Source organism: Ochotona curzoniae, unplaced genomic scaffold (genome assembly GCF_017591425.1).
Source record: "Ochotona curzoniae isolate NIBS_2020 unplaced genomic scaffold, NIBS_Ocur_1.0 scaffold_3208, whole genome shotgun sequence".
NCBI classification, from domain to species: domain Eukaryota; kingdom Metazoa; phylum Chordata; class Mammalia; order Lagomorpha; family Ochotonidae; genus Ochotona; species Ochotona curzoniae.
This window is the reverse complement of record NW_024467106.1, coordinates 28,723,930-28,743,376: the sequence shown is the minus strand read 5'-3', so window position 1 is coordinate 28,743,376 and position 19,447 is coordinate 28,723,930. Positions and strand designations below refer to the sequence as shown.

Below are 19,447 nucleotides of genomic sequence, written 5' to 3'. Positions count from 1 at the left end.
CTTGGCGTAAAAGCAAGTGTTACGTTTCTTTTAAAATATCTTTAATCACAAAGTACATAATTTACATAAGTTTTAAAATACAAAAATTTATAAAGACTAAGTATTCATCACTTGAACACCAACATGTCTCCCGAGTGCTGTGCTATCAGTTTGTACTGTGGCATGAGGTGTTTCTCCATGCTGTAAAAGCAGCTCGGGGTTGCTTCTCTTGGACTCTTGCCTCGTGTTTAATGATTATTCCCTGTTGATTATTACATGCTTCTTTTTTTCTTCCCTGACATATGTTTGTGCCTAGGTTGCCGGAACATTTCTGATTATTTCCTTAGAATAGATGCCATGAAATACTGTTAATCACAAAAGCAGTTTAAATATTGAAGCTCTTTATGTACTTTTAACAAATGTGTCCGCTCACATTCTTACCGCCTTTCTAGATGGAAGGTGTCTCATGATTTAAAGACGGGGAAACAAGTAATCCTTTGAGGTCCTCTTGTTTTGAGTTTGTGTCTGGTGGACGATGGTCTCTCTTAACACTTCTTTAACCCTGTCCACCCTTTCCAGCGCTTTATCATGATCTTGACTGAACATCTGGTGAGGTGCGAGACTGACGGGACCAGTGTACTGACACCATGGTATAAGAACTGCATAGAAAGGCTCCAGCAGATCTTCCTTCAGGTTTGTGGGGAACTTTGATTAGGTAGATCATTGACGCCTCTGCTAAGAATATTCTTGTTAAACTGGTCAGGGTTTGACTGAGGGGCTGTAGACATTTTAGATCATGTCATTCTGCTGCTGCCATTGCTCATCAGAATGTTTAAGTGACACAGAACTAATTAAACCTAGGCTTGTGGTTGCCATTTCCTGTGTTGGATCTGAATGTAGGTGAAAGCCAGTGCCAAGAAACGAGGTGACCTCTGTGCATAAGCACTATAGGTGGCAGAACCCTCATTTTTGTCTACTGTCTATTCTGGGCAAGACCCATCTGATGCCTGGGACTCGGTCTGGGTCTCCTGAGTGGGCTGTAGTACTTGAGCCATTGCCAGCTTGCTTCCCAGGGTGCACGTTATCAGCAGGAAGCTGGAATTGGAAGCAGAGCTGGGCCATGAACCTCAGCTCTGTAATACAGGACTTGGGCTCCCAGACTGCAACTTAAGGATCACGCCAAACACCCATCCCTTAGTTGTCCATGTAAAATAAGCTGGCACTGCAATCTCCAAGTGTATTTGGGTCTGTAGAGGAGCACCTAATAAAAGAACAGTCCATTTTCTGGCATTTTTTTCTCTTCCTATGTCCATTCCTGTCTACCTGGCTTTTTGTTGGTGGAGTAGTGGTGTTAATGTATAGGGCAGAACCCAGTTGACCTTGACTCTAGTCTGCAGCAGCAGCAAGCAGGTGTTACTGCTGCTACTTGAATTATGAACTACATTTGCCTAGATGCCGATTCACTACTGAACCAGCCCTGAACATCCATGTGCCTAACTTCCTCCTGTATTTTCTTGACATCAAGCTTCTCTGGAGCCCACTATTCCTATGGGCATGATCTCCATTAAACCTCCTCCCTGCAGTGGGTGTGGGCTGCTGAAGGGTGCTCTGCCACTTCCGACCTAACTCTGTGTCTTCCGGCCTTCTCTGTGTCTGCAGCACCACCAGATCATCCAGCAGTACATGGTGACCCTGGAGAACCTGCTCTTCACCGCTGAGCTAGACCCTCATATCCTTGCCGTGTTCCAGCAGTTCTGTGCCCTGCAGGCCTAATGGTCCATTTTTTCCCATCAGGATTTTTTAAGTATTTTAAAATAATTTGTTTTATTTTTACTGGTTTAAATGCTTGCTTTCTTGTAGTATCCTTTCCCCCTTATGGGAAACAAAGGGGAAGAGAGAGAATGAGGAATGACATTAACTTGAATTGCCCCTAAACAGCAAATATTTCCTGATGACAGTGTGATGATGACCATTATGTATTATATAGGTGACGTAACTTTTCTGTAATCAATTTGGTATTTTCTCCTTAAGGCACCAGATGTGAGGTATGTGGAACACAAGAGGTCAAGCTTACAACGTAGCCTAGAGAACTGATGGGTTTATCACCAGGTAGTGTAGCTTTTCACAGCTCATGGATAACCTAACATGGCTGAAATAAAACTAGAAGTATGTTTTTTAAACTTTGGTATTTCATGACTTATCTCAGTCTGTTTTGAAATTGGTGGTGTCTCATGAAAATGAACTTAGCCCTCCCTTAGAATATTCTCTTCAAAGCATTTTTACTATCTTAAGATACTACTTGCAGTATAAATGCTTTTTAATATATCAGCTACTTCCAATTTTACTTGAAAATAAGTCATCTAGAAATCTTAAGTTGTGCAATGTGAACAACTTGGTGGGAAGGGTCGATCCAGGCTTGACACTTGGAGCATCTTGACACTTCTTGGAGCCTCTCAGAGGAAGTCCCAAGGTCATATGGTGAGTTACCTGCTGGTGTGGAACAGTGAGGCCAGACTGGCTAAAACTGTTTGAAGTTAGGTGTGGGTTGTATTTTTGGAGAACCTGGTCCAGATGACTAGTTTCTGAGCCTGCTGAGTGTAGTCTTAAAATACAAATGTAAAGATTTTAGACTTTACCTATTAAATCTTTAATATTATTGATATTCTTTTCCTATCATAAATTTATAATGATTTAAGGATTTTTCCATATTTTGATAGTCTGAAATTATCTTGGAGCAGGTAGGGATTTCTGAAGGTTAAGGCTGCCTGGCAAGTAACAAGCAGAGAAAGAGCTAAAACCCTGGTTCTTGACCAAAATATTCTCTTATTTATGTTGTTTCTCCTTATCCTTGTTTAAACACAAGGTGGAATAGTGATCGGCCTCAGTCAGTGAATACCTCTGATGAAGATGGTAACTGTTGGACCTGCTTTTAAGGCAAAGCAGGGCTAATTAGAAACAGGTCTGTGAGCAGGCCACGCAGCAGCTGCTTTCCCTTTGAACAAAGCTCACCACAGACAAAATGACAGCAGGTCACATCATACCATGCAGTAAAAACATCGCACTGATGTCAGTTACCAGGCTTGTCATGTGAGTGTATTCACTCTTCTAGAATTATACCTAAAAATGGAAGAGGTAGAAACACTTGTCAATCTGCATAGAGCAAATTGAGACAGTTACGCCCATTTTTCAGATAAAAATAGGATGCTGTAGTAGAAACTTACTCAAGGCCCACAGCCAGTGGAACTGGGGCTAGAGCCCTCTGGCTATGAGCCACTTAGTCCCAAATGTAGTCACGCTTTTTGGAAAATCTTGCTACATATTCCAAATCAAACATTCTAATACTTAGCATTGTACATACTTCAAGGAGATCAACACTTGAAATTATATTAGACATTTCTGTATTTATGTGGATTCAGTGAACAATTTCATTATAGACTCAAGTGCTTAATTATTCCCATTCAACTTCTTTCTCCAAACATCATGTCTTAACAGCTGCTCTACAGCAAAATACAAATGAGTAAACTTGATTGTTTTTTTTGGTAGCGGGTTAAAAAGTCATGTCCAACACAGTTTGGCAGCTCACAGTTGATCTTAACTCGGATTTTGTTTTTAAAAATCCTACACCTTGTTATAGTCAAAAGCTAGTTTATAATCAATACTTCTGACAAGGGTAAAAATGCACTAGCTGACATTGACCCAAATGCCTGGAGTGATGTGTGATAGTGGGGGTCTCCCTTGCTTCCCCTAGAATTGCAGTTGAAGGCACAAGCATAGTGCTTGCCTGGTAAGTGGTCAGTACTCCGTAATGTCAGTAGTACTGAATGGGCTTAATCGCTTCCTCTGATCCATCATTAGTCAGTTTTGAAAATAGCCTTTTCCCATTGTTCTCTGGCATTTGAGAGGGGCTCTCTAGATACTAGTGTTAAGGCTGATAGTGCTAGCCCCAATGGTTTAAAGACATGACTCGACAACTCAGTGTTTATTCCAAGCTGTCAGGACTTTTTCCTACCGATAGCTCCCCCATTGCCTCCATTTATTAGAACTAGTCCTTATAACCTGATCTAAACTCTGGGTACAAGTGGAATACCACCATCCCTGTTTGTTTCTTTTGCTGAGAGCATAGTTCAGCCAGCTTTGGCTTTTACTACATAGGACAGAGTTTGCTTTGGTCTGACATTCTTTAATTTTTCTCTGAAGAAATGAACTTTTGAACCTATTCTACCACTCAGCTCCCATCTTTGCTTCTGGAAAAATTAATCCTAGCACCAATGTTCAGCTCAGAACCAGGCCAACAGACCCCAGCTGAAACTTGTCCTCAGGCCACACAGATGTAACTATTGTCAAGGCATCATTTATACTGTTTCATTCATAAAGGCATTATGTGCTGGTAACTCTACAGAACCAAATTTCCCTTATTTAAATATAAAGTTATGTTTAACAAAAGTCACTGACCTAAAAATCACATTTTTTCGTAATTCAGTTCATGGCCACAGAGAGTACAGCTCTTCCGGTACATGTCGTCTTCTATGTGTTCTTCAGGTCCATACTCGTGTTGATGAGCAGCTGTTTCCCTTTTCCACACACTGCTTCTTACTGCTCGCCGCAGTTCTGGGGGGCGGGGGGGAACACAAGTGTCTCAGTGGTGTGCTACTGTAACAAATCGAAGTTGATGATACAGACTTTTGACCTAGGAAATCATTCAGGTCATTGTTGAAGCAGTGTGAACTGCCAGATTCAGAAATGGGTCTGTGGGTGAGAGAGCCAAGCAGTGACAACCCCGATCCAGAAGTGCGAGGAGGAACAGCACCAGCAGGTAGGTCCATTTGGCTTTGGAAAACAAGTTGCCACTGCAGAAGAGTGGATCCATGGGGCTTGCTAAGAGGAGTGCCCTTCAGGGTCTCGGTTTACAAGTCAGGACCTGTTTAAGAGGCAGAGCAAGCTTTGCTTTGAAGAACACTAGCGAGCCAAAACTGTACTACCACCTGTTGGTTTCCATCTTAGCAGACTGCTCCTCAACAAGCTGTAAGTCTGTTAATTGTGTTCATCACATCACCCATACAAAATCACCATCACACCAGAAATCAATTTCAGCCTTTGTTATATCACGAAAATAAAAGCAAGCATATGGCTGTGGGTATCAGGCAGTGTTCCAGGCATTTTTCAATGCATTTAACCATCACAGCCCTTTTAGGCAAGTACCTGTATCCTCCCAGTTTTATGTACAAGAAGAGCACAAAGTAGCTAAAGCTTTCCTGAGGTCTAACAGGTGGTAGAAGCAGAAGTGCACTCCAGCTTGGGTCCACACTCCTAGCCACCAAGCTGGGCTGCCGTTACCATGCTGCTAGCATGAGCAGCACTTGGAGGTGATGTCCATGCTTCAGGGTATATCCTGGATAGTTCTGCAACAAACCTGAGGGAAAATGATGCTCACTCACACCTGAATATCTTCTCAGTCTCCTCTCAGATACCCTGAAGAACTACCCAGACTGCCCTCTGATCTTAGGGTGTTTTATAACGAGAGGAATCAAGCTGCCTAGAAAAGCTCCTGGTTGCAGATAGTGGCAGGAAAGGCTTCCCTGTCTTGACCTCCCAATTCCTGCTTTTCAGCATGCTTCTGATGGAACGTATGCTGGTCACTTCCCCTGATCTCCGCACCAATAAAAGCCCCAAGATCTGACTGCCGCTCAGTCATGCTAACTTCTGCCTGAATTATATAGAGAAGAACAATGGAAACACACAGAAGTTATGCTTCCTTGGCATAACTAAAGCTAAGGTTTACACTGGCTGCCTTATTCTTATCCTTTAGTTAATCTGTCAAGCTACAATGATAAGAACAAAATAGACATTCCTGAAAAGGGTCCAGAGTGTTTCAGAGATTTAGAATACTTGGAATTTTGACTTTTCTTATTGAGGTGCTTGGTCTAAAAAATGGGTTGTGTTGCCTTTCTTTTCCTTTCACAACAATCTGATGCTAAAATCAGTAAATGAACCAAGCAGGCATCTGTGTCAGGATGGAGAGCACCCCCAGAAGAGGCTGCAGCAGTGACGGGAAGTCGGCCACACAGGCTCTGAGGCACTAGAAGACAGGATGCATTGTCACTGGTGTGTTACTTAAACATTAATTTTTCTCTGAACCATGTGAAAGTGAGTTGCATTCATCACTCCCTAGCACAGTCTAGCACAGTGCCAGCAGGTCAATCTACATAACAGCTGGTTCTTGAAAATATTGCAAAGATATTTGCGAAAATACTGCAAAGTTTAAAATTAGTTCCAAGTTAAAAACTTTAAAATGGGAACTAGCTTGAAGGGGATTGCACCAGCCAAATTGGGGACAACTGGCATCAGAAGAAATAATGAATTGTAATGACCTAAAACTCCATGTGGTAAACTAACAAATTTTTTTCTGAAGTGGAATAAGAGCTCTTTCAAAGAAAGCCAAGTAATAATTACAAACAGCATGGCAGAAATGGAAAAACTCATTTATATATCTAGCTGGGTCAGGTAAGACTCGGTGTCACACTTGTTACTTCCTTTAGAGGGGAAAGGGTGCTTCACTAATGGGGAGACTGGGCAGACAGCACTTCACACACAGGCCCACTGATCATACTCCCTTCGGGGATAGCAGAGATGGAGGTGACAGATTCTGTGTTCTACAGCACAGGGTAACCAAGGCTTAGCACAAGAATAAATAAGGAGATGGAAATGCTAAGTACCCTGATTCATTGAAAATGTATGCGTAGATTATTACACCACACTCCATAGAAACATGCACAGTAAGGCTTCAATTAAAAATAAATAAATAAACTGGTGCCATGTATTTCCTAATATGGTTAACGCAGACAATATCACCTAGGACACCAAAAATTTTAAACCCAAACCATGAGGTGACAAGCTGCTGACAAACCTAAATATAAGCACTACAGACCTTTGAGAAAAGGGGGCTGACGGACTAGATCCAGACTAGCAGGGTGCCAGTTGGGACACCCACTGAGGGTTTTGTAAAGTCAAGTCCCAGTTGCATAAGTACAAAACTCAGTGGGCCCTGGATCCAACAACTAAAGCTAAGTGGTGACCATTCAGTATAGTCATACACTAGATGGAAATTTGATAAATGATGTTGAGTGTGAACATCAACTGTTACACAGAAGTACAGGAATCACTGTGTGCAGGTAACTTCTGAATGCTGCACAATTGTGCTATAAATAAGAAATATGGCCAAATGCCACCATGTAATATATCAAAAAATTTCAAAGATTTTTTTTCCCCCAGTACTTCATTGAAGAACCTCCGCTTCCTGGATGAAGGGCTCAGGGCTTCTGGGATCCAGAAGAGCCTATTTGTGTTCCAGCACCACATGGCTACTGCTCTAGTAGGAGCACTGCCTGGTACACGGCTGACACTTGATAACTGGATGAATGGGTGAATGTGGGTAAATGAATAAAGAGACAGATAAACAGGCACAGGGAAGAGATGCACAGGTGGACAGGTCACTGCAATTGATTTCAGTCAAGAAAGCCTCATTCCAGCTCTGCCAATAACTTCATACAAGTCACTCCCACTTTCTGGGTCTCCTAGTCATACATGCAGTAAAGGTAGGGCACGAGTCACACACAACAGTTAAGATCTCACTTAGGGTCCACCTCCCAGATCACAGTCCCTGGGTTCTACTACTCTTCTGGTTACAGCATCCTGCTAATGAGTGCTCTGGGCGGCAGCCCTGTGGGGACAGCTCAGGTCCTTGGGTCCCTGCCACCAAGGTCTCCTGAGAGACAGATTGAGTTCCAAGCACCTGTCTTGGGCTAGGACTAGCTCAGCCTTAGGTCTTGCAGGCAACTGGGGAGTGAATCAGTGCACAGAAGATCTTACTACCCTTTAGACAAAATGAAAATTTAATAAATTGCCTGGTAAATATATTTTAAAGCTGTGACTGGACTCAACACTAAAGTTGCCAGGCAAGACAGCGAAGATACCTGTTTCTGGTAACTGCAGATATTTAAGATTTAACTGATGCCAAGTCCCTGCCCAAGTATACCATAGCCCATCTTAACACTGTTCCTATATAAAACATGGTTCGCTTTAAGGTGGTAGCTTAGACTGTCCAGAATGGCAGTCCTATGAGGTGTGCAATGAGACGCATCAGCTGACCTGAAGTCACTTCACCTGGGCAAAACCATGTTCCAGTCTTCTGGCAACAATCTGAATGGTTTTTAATACAGTTGTAAAAATCTTCCATGACCCAAAGTGTTGCCACTCACCTTTTACTTTTTTATCAAACTTCTTCTGTCTCATTTTTTCTCGGTTTTCCTGTCGAACTTCCTTAGCAGCTTCTAGTGCTTCCTGGCTGCCCCAGACTTCCAGCGCCCTCTGCACAATCTGCAATATGGGAGCCACATTAAACATGCTGGACATAGATTCGCAGGACACGCTAACAGCAAGGCCTGGCTACTGAAGAGTACGCTAGGTTAAGTACAGGTTTAATTTACTTGAGGTTTTAAATAATACTAAGAAATCAGTGACACCCTGCAGCACATGTACACTGAGTGAACGTATAAACAGAAGTGTCCAGTAACAGGAGCAATAGTGAGTGGTGATCGTGATGAATTTGGCAGACGCATTATCTGTTGACAGATGAGCATATTAGACATAAACAAGGCCATAGCCAAAAACATACAACCTCAGGAAATACTAATTACTCCTCTCCTTCTGGGTCAGTAATTGCTTCTAGCCACCTGAGACTAAATTTTGATCAACAGAACATGTTCTTAACACCAGGATACCTGAATGACCTAGAAAGTCTCCATCTTAGTTAAAAACCTTTGGATTACTCTCTTTATAATACTTATGTACATTTTAAGAGGGTAATTCACATAACCACCATGACTCTCACAATATATAAACGGAACCAGAACACCCATCAGTGTAGCTAAACTTACACTCCTTCTTAATATTAAGTGATATGCTTCACATTGTCCACAATGGAACATCCAAAAATGCCACATCTCCATTGCACTTAATGCATGGTACTTTCACAACTCAAGTCAGGAACTGACTCCCAGGACTGGCTTCTGAATACAATTTAGGAATTCTAAATCATAACTGTTTTAGTTAATGAAATTCAGTACAGGTGTTCTACAATGTTTTTGTTTAATTTCATTTAAAGATCTAATATCTGCTAGTGTGTTCCAATCCAAACTGTTCCACAGAAATACCTTCTGATGACTACAAGGACAAAAAAAATACTAAAGTGTTTGTACCTTGCTAAGCCAAGTCCACGGGCTGCCTGTGCTGCTAACACCTGGCCAGGGCACCCCAGGCTCAGCAGGGAACCTTGTGGGCACCTGCAGCCAGAGAAGAGGAGCAAAATGGCCAAACAGTGAGGGGCCTTCCCAAAGTTCATGGGAGATGCACGAGGGGCGTGATGTGAGGCGTTTCTGCACCAGAATGATTGTTCCTGTCATTTCCAATATGCACACACTTTCTGAAATCCCCTCCAGACACTAAATAGCATTCTGGGCAGGGATTTTCTAAGCAGCATGAAAACAGGCATTTGTGAAATGCCTAGGACCTTTTAAGTAGTTCTTTGGGGGCAGGAGGTTAAGGGAAACTGAGGCTGACTCCAGTTCCAAACTCAAGTTTCTACAATGTTCTGCTCATAGTCTAGTGACATCTATCCCACAATGCCATACCTAAAAGCAAAACACAAAAATGTTTCTGTTATCATTGTACAAGGCTGTGACTGGTTCACACGCAAAGCAAGAAAATCTTATTATCTCTCAGCAAAAACTAATTTACAACCATCACCTGAACCACGGTTAAAATTAATGAACAAAACTTCTTGGGGACCTGTAATTTTAAGTAGAGTTTCATGTCACCCCACTGTGAATGACGAGGATTCTTCTTCACGATAAACTTCAGAGCTGGTTCTCTTTTTTCTAGATCACAATCTTTGAGAAGGTACTCCTGTTTGGCTTCTGTTTTGGTTATAAGCTTGTGCTTCTCCTCAGCATCTCTGAAAAACACAAAGTCCATCATAGACATTAGTTATTGTAAATAAACAGTATTCAAGCAGCCCTGCACCTGTGGGGCACATGCAGCTCACAGGGAACAGACATGGTTTCCTGCAACTCACAGTCAAAAAATCTAACAGAAAAACACCTGCGTCTACTCCTGAGAAGTTACATGACAGACTCGTCATTAACAACACTTCTTCAAGGCCCTCTTATTCCATAAGGCATTTGGAAAGATTTATAAGGGTAGAGGAAATGTAAATGCAAAGAAGTGCTCAGAAAATCTAAATCAAAGCCCAGCAGGGCAGGAAGACACACATGCAAGGTCCAGGCGCCCACAGCACTGAATTGCCAGCTAGCTCCGAACTAAAGGCCAACATGGAGGTACAGTCACGTGGTCCTCCTCTGTTTCCCACCGACCTGCCAAGCACAAGGCACACAGCAGAGAGCTGGGCATGCCTCGCTTTAGCAACACTTTCCTTCCAGTCAACAGAAGGCAGGCCAAAACATGGCAATAGCAGGTCAAAGTGCTACAAGGAATGTGAAGATTGGTAATGAAACATTTTCTACCCAGGCTGGGTGACCAGAGAAGTCCACAGATGGGACATTTTAGCAATCTGAGCAGCTACAGAAAACACTTGTAGCAGAGGGCAAACGGGTGCAAGGGCCCTGGGGCAGGAGCCTGCCTGGCACCTGGAGCTCACAGCACAGGGCTGGTGTAACTAGAGCACTTCCAAGACACAACAGAGAGGCGCTGTGATCCTGGAAGCCATGGAGGAGACCCTTTCATTCTAAATGGGATTAGGAGCCACTTCCACAAAGATGGGAGCAAAATGCTACAGGCAGAGGGGAACAGGGGTGCAGAAGCAGAGTCTGAACACTCCTGCAGTGGTCCTGATGAGATGATGGTGGCAAGACAGGAAGTAGGTGGATTCAACACTGGCTTGAGCATGGAATTAGACATGGGATATAGTAAAGACAGCAAATGAATGATCCTCACTGTAACAGGAAATGCTGAAAAATAAATATATGTCAGGGAGGGAAGAACTTGGTTTCTATCACAAAACCCCAGGGTTTAAAACTGGCAGAAATGGAAACAGATGAATTACACAGAAATATAAAATGGGGGGGGGGACTACGACACATGGACCATACTTCACTATCACTGATCTTCAGAGCTTAATGGAGACAATGGAGGGCTTTATTCCTAGTCACACACCAATGTGTCTTCCAACCACTTAACAACTTTCTCTAAACTGACACCATAGTTGCTTTATTTATGGAAGTAAAATTACATGTGGTGCCTCAGTTCCTCAAAGCTACAGTGGTTTTTCTGCCTTATTTGAAAGACAAAGAGACAGAGATGCTTCACTCCCCAAATGCTCCCAACAGCCAGGGCTGAGCCAAGTGAAGCCAGGAGCCTGGGAGTCCATCCATGTGGGTGGCAGGGACCCAAGCACCTAAAGCATCAACTACCACCTCTCAGGGTGCACTTTAGCAAGAAGTGAATCAGAAATGGAGGAGCCAGGACTTCAACCAGGCGCTCTGATGGGATATGGGTGTTCCAGACAGGGTATTCACCCCTGTGCCAAATGCCCACCCCCAGTGGTCTTTAGGAGAGACAGCAACCCCAAGGGCCTGAATCACCATGTCAGCAGGAAATGAGGTTTTAACTGTTTTAATTGCAGTGCCAGAACATTCCAGCCACATACATGAGCATGAGGTCAGGGACAACAGCTCCCATTGTTCTATCAGGACTCCCACTAAGCCATAAGCCGATGATGGCTCCAAGGGCTGCGGTAGGGACTATGCAATGAGGACTCCTCTAGGCAGGTGGAGTGGACCCAGGACTTGATGAAGGAGGAAATGAGTGGCCCAGCACTGACACAGAGCTCTCAGAAAGAAGTGAGGGTGGGGAGGGCACCTGTTAAGAAATACACACACGGGCCCGGTGCGGTGGCACAAGTGGTTAAGGTCCTCACCTTGTATGCCCAGGATCCCATATGGGCGCCAATTCTATCCCGGCAGCCCCGTTTCCCTTCCAGCTCCCTGCCTGTGGCCTGGGAAAGCAGTCGAGGACGGCCCAAAGCTTTGGGACCCTGCACCCGCGTGGGAGACCCGGAAGAGGATCCTAGCTTCAGATCGGCATAGCATCGGCCGTTGTGCTCACTTGGGGAGTGAATCATCGGATGGAAGATCTTCCTCTCTGTCTCTCCTCTCTGTATATCCACCTTTCCAATAAAAATAATAAAAATAAATCTTTAAAGAAATACACACACCTCTGACATTCTGCCTTTTAAATAAACATCTTGATCAACAGGCTGTAGGCACAAAAATGGGGGCAGGGAACAGTGAAAAGGGCCAAGGAAGACTCCAAGGCAGGACCTTGCATGTGCCAGACACAGCATCTAGAGGCTTCACAGCAAACAGGCAAACCACGTGTAGTGAGCAGGATGCTTTCGGCAAAAGGAAAAGGAAATGAAGGCTAAGCTAAAAATAATGGCCAGAGGCGATTTCCTCATCTACTGGGCACCAGAAGTGAATGGAAGGCAGGTTCTGGAGGCCTCTCCTTCCCTCCAAGCCCCCAGTCCTCTGATCTAGACATCAGCACATGCTGGGATAAATCTGAGGCGAGGGGCTTCTCGGAGCAGGTAAAACAGACGGGTGAACGGAGTGAAACAGGAAAGGCCACCAGAGAGGCCACACCCCTGCCAGAGCCTTCCCAGCGCCAGGCAGTGCACACAGGCTACTAAACTGCTGGACAGGTCGGATGCCAGAGCCATGTCAGGAAACTCCAAGTCTGAATCACTAAGAAATTATCAAAAAGCACTGTTTTACCCCAAACTTACAGGCAACTTCAGCACCTGACAGGAAAAGCGTACCTGCAGTTGTCACACGTGGCCAAATCAAAGTGGCTCATGAGGTAGGAATCCATGAACTCCTTCCCACATTCTTCACATAACACATAGTCAAACTCCATCACGGGGCCTAGGCACAAGAAGAGCAGTTTATTAGGGCCTGTTCCTGTGGCTAGTTTGGCATCATTTATCTTAATCCTGACACAAACGTTTAAGGCAAGACCTAAAACCTTAATTATTAATTTCATGTTCATGGGGGGCGGGGAGAAAGGTCATCTAGGGAGAATCAATCAAGTCGGTCATTTGTGAACTCCACCTGTGTGCATGGTGCCCGTGTGTTACACTGCTGCTGTGAGACACTGCCAAAGGGAATGGCTTCAAACACCTTTCCTAGGCTGTCAGGGGTCCACGTGGGCGGGGCTGTCTCCCTCCCACATTCCCAGCTTGCAGAGTCCCCCACATCCTCTGACTTCGAGGCCAGACGCAAGAGCGTCTCACAGTCATGGCTCCCTCCTTCCACAGCCACAGGACCCTCCCTGCAGGGTCTGGGATTATACAGACCCACACAGCTAATCCAGGATAATTTCTCTCCATCCCAAGGCCCTTAACTTTCTCTGCCACCTGCAAAGTACTATTTGCAGGGTGGGATGCTATTTCTGGATTCACGGGCTGATGGGGGTATAAACCACATCTGGTAAATATGGTACAAAGGCAAGGGAGAAGAATCTGCTTACAGATGGGAGATAGGGCACCAACATGACACAGTCAAGAGCGATGCCAGCAGGAGCAGGCGTCTGGTAGAGTAGTTAAAATGCCCCTTGGGCAACCAAGAGCATTTGGTACAAATCTAGGTTCATCTACTTCCAATCCAGCTTCCTGCTACAGCTCACAATCAAATTGAGTTTTAAAAAAAGATTTAGGGCCCAGCACGACAGCCTAGTGGCTAAAGTCAGCGCCTTGAATGCACCAGGATCCCATATGAATGTCGGTTCTAATCCCGGCAGCTCCACTTCCCATCCAGCTCCCTGCTTATGGCCTGGGAAAGCAGCTGAGGACAGCCCAACGCCTTGGGACCCTGCACCCGTGTGGGAGACCTGGAGGAAGTTCCTGGCTCCTGGCTTCAGATTGGTGCAGCACCGGCCGTCCTGGTCACTTGGGGAGTGAATCATTGGATGGAAGACCTTCCTCTCTGTCTCTCCTCCTCTCTGCATATCTGACTTTGCAGATATAAATAAATAAAAATTTTATTTATTTTTATTAGAAAGGCAGATTTTACAAAGAGAATAAAGGCAGAGAGAAAGATCTTCCGTCTCTGGTTGACCAAATGGCTTCAAGAGCTCAGTGGCTAAATCCTCACCTTCCAAGCGCCAGAATCCCATATGGGCACTGATTCAAATCCCGGCAGCTCCACTTCCCATCCAGCTCCCTGCTTGTGGCCTGGGAAAGCAGCCGAGGACGGCCTAAAGCCTTGGGGCCCTGCACAATGTGGAAGACCCGGAAGAAGCTTCTGGCTCCTTGCTTCGGATTGGCTCAGTTCCGGCTATTGCGGCCACTTACGGAATGAACCAGCAGATGGAAGATCTGTCTCTCCTTATTTCTGTAAATCTGACTTTACATTAAAAATAAATATATCTTTAGAAAAAAGAAACAAAAACTACCCTTACTCTGAGGCTATGTTCATGCATAAGTGATTTACCAAAACATTAACTTTAGATAACAGAATATTCTTTATGCCCGGTCTCTTACATTTTGTAAGCTGCTTTTTTCTTTTCTTCAAACATAAGTAAAACAATGTCCCAGATTCTGTCTCTTGGGTTCTGGTCCCACTTTTCAGCCTGCCAGGATCATTCTGAGTAGCTGTGATTTTGCTCAACATTTTGGCCATCCCTGGCTCTTAGGAAAGAGCAGAGAGCAATCACCTCAGCACGCACCCCGCAGGATACACGAGCATTTCCACATGCAAGGGTGTCTCAGTATTTTTAATCTGACAAACCTGATTACTCTTCCAGCTAGTCTGGTCACTGATCAAATACATAAGCACGGCATTATCCAACAGCAACTTGTAAAGACCAATGCACGTGACCCAAAACAACCAATCTAGAGATTTATTTCCAAGAAAACACATCACCTGGTTGATGGACAATTTTTTCAACTTTATGTTCCTCTTCTTCCTCTTCCAAGATGAAGCCTCCTCCTGTGTCAATCACTTTGGGGGCCGCCTTTACATTAGCCACGCCTACAAAATGAAAAAGTCAATGAATGAACCAGGGGAGCCAATCGGATCTCCATGCATAAACACAAATTGACTTTAACATGTACATATCAAAAGACAAGGATGCCCACGGTCACCAGTACCTTCCATTCCTCTCTAAGGTGAGTGAAAGGGCAGGCACTGGTGACGAAAGGCGGAGAAGTTTCAGAGAGGAAACCAGAGGGCACAAGTGCTCCACTTTTTACCCATTCGAGAAAGTTCTGGGGATCCATAGTGGCGCTTGAGGCAAAAGGAACAAGACAGTAGAGAGGAAGAACTCGGTGAGCAGAGCAGGTACAAGGCACAGAAGTGCCACACGGCACAGAGTGCCAGGCAGAGCCAACTGCGGCCTGCGGGGCCAGGCGACACTCTGTAAGAGGTTTCTACCCAGCAAAGACCACAGACGACGTGTCACCTACGACAGGCAGGCATTTATCCACAGACAAAAGCTGCCAGGCCCCAGTGGCATGCCGGAAAGGTGTGGGGATAGAGAAGATGGAACAGCCTTTAGAAGTCAGCACCACCATTTGAGTACCCACCATCAGTAGCCACGCAGACAGGCAAGAACATGATGTACCCAGATTTTGAGATCCCCAGAAATCACCAGGAGTCTGAAGTCAATGCAGACGCATAAGCGAAGTTTATTCAGACTAGCGTGGGCTCCCAAACACCTCCAGCCCAGCGGGACTGGGAGAGGGCCTCGAGGCTGGACAGCGCAGGACATTTACACACTTCAGGCCAGTTCCACACAATTACACAGTCATGATTGGTCAGTTTATCCGTTAACTTTTAAAAAGAGCAAGTTGACAGGCTTCTGTTGGTGGGTTTGAAGCGAGCAACACTCAAATAGTACAAACTGGTGGGCTGGGGGTAGGGAGCAAGTCTTCTCTAAAAAGCACATCAGGGGTCTTCTTCCTGAGGAGTGCTCTGCCTAAGTGACCTGTCACAGATGTCACGACCTCTCAGATGTCACGTACGCTGTCAGGCCTGGAGTTCACACAGCTCCCCAGCCAAGCAAGCAAGGCAGAATCACAAAAGCAGAAAACACCGCAGTTAGCAAGAAGCAAAGGGCACGTGGTTGGGATCCTGACTGTGAGGTTTCTCAATGACTGAAGAGCAACCAAAGGACGGGGGTGGGGGAATGAAATCCAGCTTCCACGAAAATGATCTTTCCCCAAGGCAGAGAGAGCTGTCCAGCTGGTGAGCCACGGGAGGCCAGGTGACCACGGAGTTGGAGTCCTTCATTAGCTCATGCACTTCACCTGAGCAAACCCCATCATTAAACACCACGGCTGCCTTTTACTTTGCTGCCCTTTTCATTCTCCAGGATGGCTGCACCCATCAAATGCGATCATGAAAGAACCGTGAGGCGGCGCGGGTGCACCCACCGGCCAGGAAGGCGATAGCTCATGTCTGATTGCGCCCCTCTTCTGCAACTGGAAGACCCGCACTCGGTCGTCCGGAGGTGAAGAGAAGACTCAGGAGGCAGGATTATTGCTTAAATGAGTCACCAGGGGAAGTCTGGGGGCCTGGAGCAGCGCAGCAGGCTGGGGACAGACAGGGAAGGGTTGGAGGGGCCGAGGTGCGGGCAGGAGACCCCGGACGCCACCGCAGAACTGCCCTGGTCCTCACGGGGGTCCCTGCAGCCAGAGTCCCGGGACCCCGGGCGCGCGAGCCGCGTCGGGGATGGCCAGGGACGGGGGGGGGACAAGGGCTCAGACCTCCGGTCGCCGCTCCCGCCGCCGCCGGGTAGGGCCGGGTCGCCAGCCGGGCCTGGCGCAGCATCAGCGCCCGCTGCCGCTTCCGCTCTATGCTCGCCCGCACCGACGCGGGCAGCTCGGCCGCTTGCTCCGAAGCCGTCGGCTCGGGAGAAACTCCTTCCACCGCCGCCATCGCCAGGCTTCTCCGAGGACGCAGGCGCAGCGCGCTCCGAGGCGCGCCCACGGCTCCGCCTTGGCAACCCGGAAGCCTCGGGGAGAGATGCGCCTGCGGGCCGGCCGAGGGGGCGGAGCCTAGCGAGGCTGGGGCGGGGCCTACGGAGGTCGGGGGCAGGACCTAGCGAGGCTGGGGCGGAGCCTATGGAGGTCGGGGGCGGGACCTAGCGAGGCTGGGGCGGGGCCTAGCGAGGCTGGGGCGGGGCCTACAGGGGCAGGGCAGGCCTAGAGGGCGGGGCCTGGGCGTGCCTCATTTTTCAGCATCAGTTGGTCTTAGTTTCGCTTTGTGCTTCATAACAGAGGCTCTGGAATCGGACCGCGGTAAATCCTAGCGCTGACACCATCTGTGTGTCCGTGGACGTAATCAGAGATGTGCCAGCAGTAGCAGCCACAGTCGCGGATGTCCCAGCCCGTGCCCAATAGGTGACTGGCCAGGCTTTGTTCTGGACTCAGCATGGGAGGCGGAGCCTTCGGTTGAAGTGAGAGGACCTGAGTCTTGCAGTATGACCTCAAGCAGGTGCACCTGGGGAACTAAAGCTGTAAGGGGGTTACCTTCTCCATTCGGATATTCCTTCAGTGCCCAAGAGCTGCTGTCAGGTTTGGATCTAGGCAAAATGCCCTTTCTAAAAATTTTACAACTAGAACCAACCAGTAGGCAACTCTATGTAAAAAGCAAATGAAGGACCTAAACAGACCTTTTCCGAGATGAGCTGCTGCAGGTGGCCAGCAAGCACAGGGGAGGGTATTCACCATCAGTCATTAGAGAACACAAATCAAAAGCGCACAGGCTCAAGGGGGAAAAAAAGTATTACAAACTAACCTGTCATCCTGTCATTGCTACTGATGATAGTTTAAACACATTCCTACCAATACTAACAATATTTTTTACTAATTAGAAAACACTTCTAATTCATTTGGAATCTCTTCCATACTGATTCCATCACTGACATTCACACCAGCAATGCACAGAGCTTCAGCTCCTCTGGCCTTATCAGCATGTGTGTGTGTGTGGCTATTGTATAATAGACGTTGCTAGTGAATGTAAACAGAGATTTCATTGTGGCTGTCATTTGCATTTCCTTAGCATTAATGTTAAGGCCAGGATTCATCTCAAGGGTTGATCAGTCATCGGTATACCTTCTTGGTCTATTTTATTCTTTGACCGTTTTAAATGCTTTTTAAAAGCACACAGGGTCCAAGGACTTGGAAGGAAGACAGAGTTGGCAAGGATGCAGAAAGAAATCTCATACACTGTGGACAGGTATGCAAAATGGTGCAGCCTCGGCGAGAAATGGTTTGTTTCCACGAGAGCACAGCAACCACTGGATGTGCAGGTATACATGAAAGAGCTGAACCTTGCACCTGAACGTGCACAGCAGCACATCAACAACAGCCAGAAATGACCCAAGTGTCCAGCACCTGAGGCGTGGACACACACACTGCCTCTGTATAGAGGAATATTATTCAGCCATACAAAAGGAGGAGGAATGGATGCATGCTGCACCATGGATGAACCTCGAAAACGTCACGCTGGGTGACGGAAGCCAGACACAGAGGCCACATGTCCTAGGATTCTGTTAGAGGAAGTTTTTGGAACCAGCAAATCCGCTGCGACGGCAGGTTAGCACTTGTCAGAGGCAGAGGGAGATGGAGGAGGGCGTAGGGACTACTTAGCAGGTGTGGCATTTCCTTCTGAACTGCTGAGTTCTGGAACTAGGCAATGGCGATGCTTGCACAACATTGTGGAGGGGCTGCATGTCACGAACAGTCCATCTTACATTTATTTTGCCACGACTGAAAAAGGGATTTGAAATTCTGACCATGTGGAGCTGCAGCAAGCTGGAGTTAATCTTGATTGTCTCTAGCCTCCTAAGTGCCTCTTCTCTAGCACACAGAGCTTTGTTGCCAAATTTCGTATCTTCGGGCTGGAATTGTTAGCCAAGTCGAGACTGTGACTGCAGAGAGAGGAATTGCGCATGTCTCGATCTGTAGTTCCCACAGCAGGGCAAGTGCTGCAGCGCTGGTCCAGGGCAGAGCGCCCGAGTCACTGCGTGGGGCACGCAAGCAAAGGAGGCCAGTGCCCGTGTTAGCTCCCACTCCTTTTCTGGCAGGAAACCTGCAACACTTCATCTTCCTGTTGGCCCTGCCCCTCTCATTACCTAGGCACCTGTGCCCCAGGAGAGGGGGACTTCCTAGAGCCCAGGAAGCACCAGCAGCTCCAGCCTACTGGGACATGTGGGACTCAGAGTGGAAGCCAGGAAGGGGCCTGAGGAACCTGGCAGGGCCTCCTCACCAAGGGCATGACTGGGCTTCACCACGACTGAGGGCGGAACCCAAGCTTGTCCTAGGTCTCTAACAGTCCAGGTAGGTGGTTTCTGATGCTTTTTATCCTCTTTCCCCTACCCCCTGGGGCTGTCC

The 19,447-nt window shown here is 46.6% G+C and overlaps 2 protein-coding genes across 5 annotated transcripts in view; one reads left to right on the top strand and one right to left on the bottom strand.

The window, feature by feature from the left end:
- Positions 1–2,159, top strand: part of NCBP1 (nuclear cap binding protein subunit 1) — a 37,438-nt gene extending 35,279 nt beyond the window's left edge. For all 3 annotated transcript variants that reach the window (XM_041004579.1, XM_041004580.1, XM_041004581.1), the window contains 2 exons: positions 559–672; positions 1,639–2,159. In XM_041004579.1, coding sequence (XP_040860513.1) covers positions 559–672; positions 1,639–1,752 — 228 coding nt within the window. In that variant the 3' untranslated portion in view covers positions 1,753–2,159. The remainder of the gene's footprint in view (positions 1–558; positions 673–1,638) is intronic.
- On the bottom strand, positions 25–17,005 carry XPA (XPA, DNA damage recognition and repair factor). Of its 2 annotated transcripts, XM_041004588.1 has the most exons (7): positions 16,817–17,005; positions 14,973–15,080; positions 12,869–12,974; positions 9,823–9,988; positions 8,235–8,352; positions 4,432–4,587; positions 25–3,096 (listed from the first exon to the last, which is right to left on the bottom strand). In XM_041004588.1, the coding sequence occupies exons 1-6, from the start codon at positions 16,986–16,988 to the stop codon at positions 4,439–4,441; spliced, it is 819 nt and encodes a 272-aa protein (XP_040860522.1). In that variant the 5' UTR covers positions 16,989–17,005; the 3' UTR covers positions 25–3,096; positions 4,432–4,438. The 2 variants fall into 2 exon arrangements, with proteins under 2 accessions (XP_040860522.1, XP_040860520.1); XM_041004586.1 differs by lacking the exon at positions 25–3,096 and having other exon boundaries at positions 3,861–4,587.
- Positions 17,006–19,447: the final 2,442 nt, after the last annotated feature.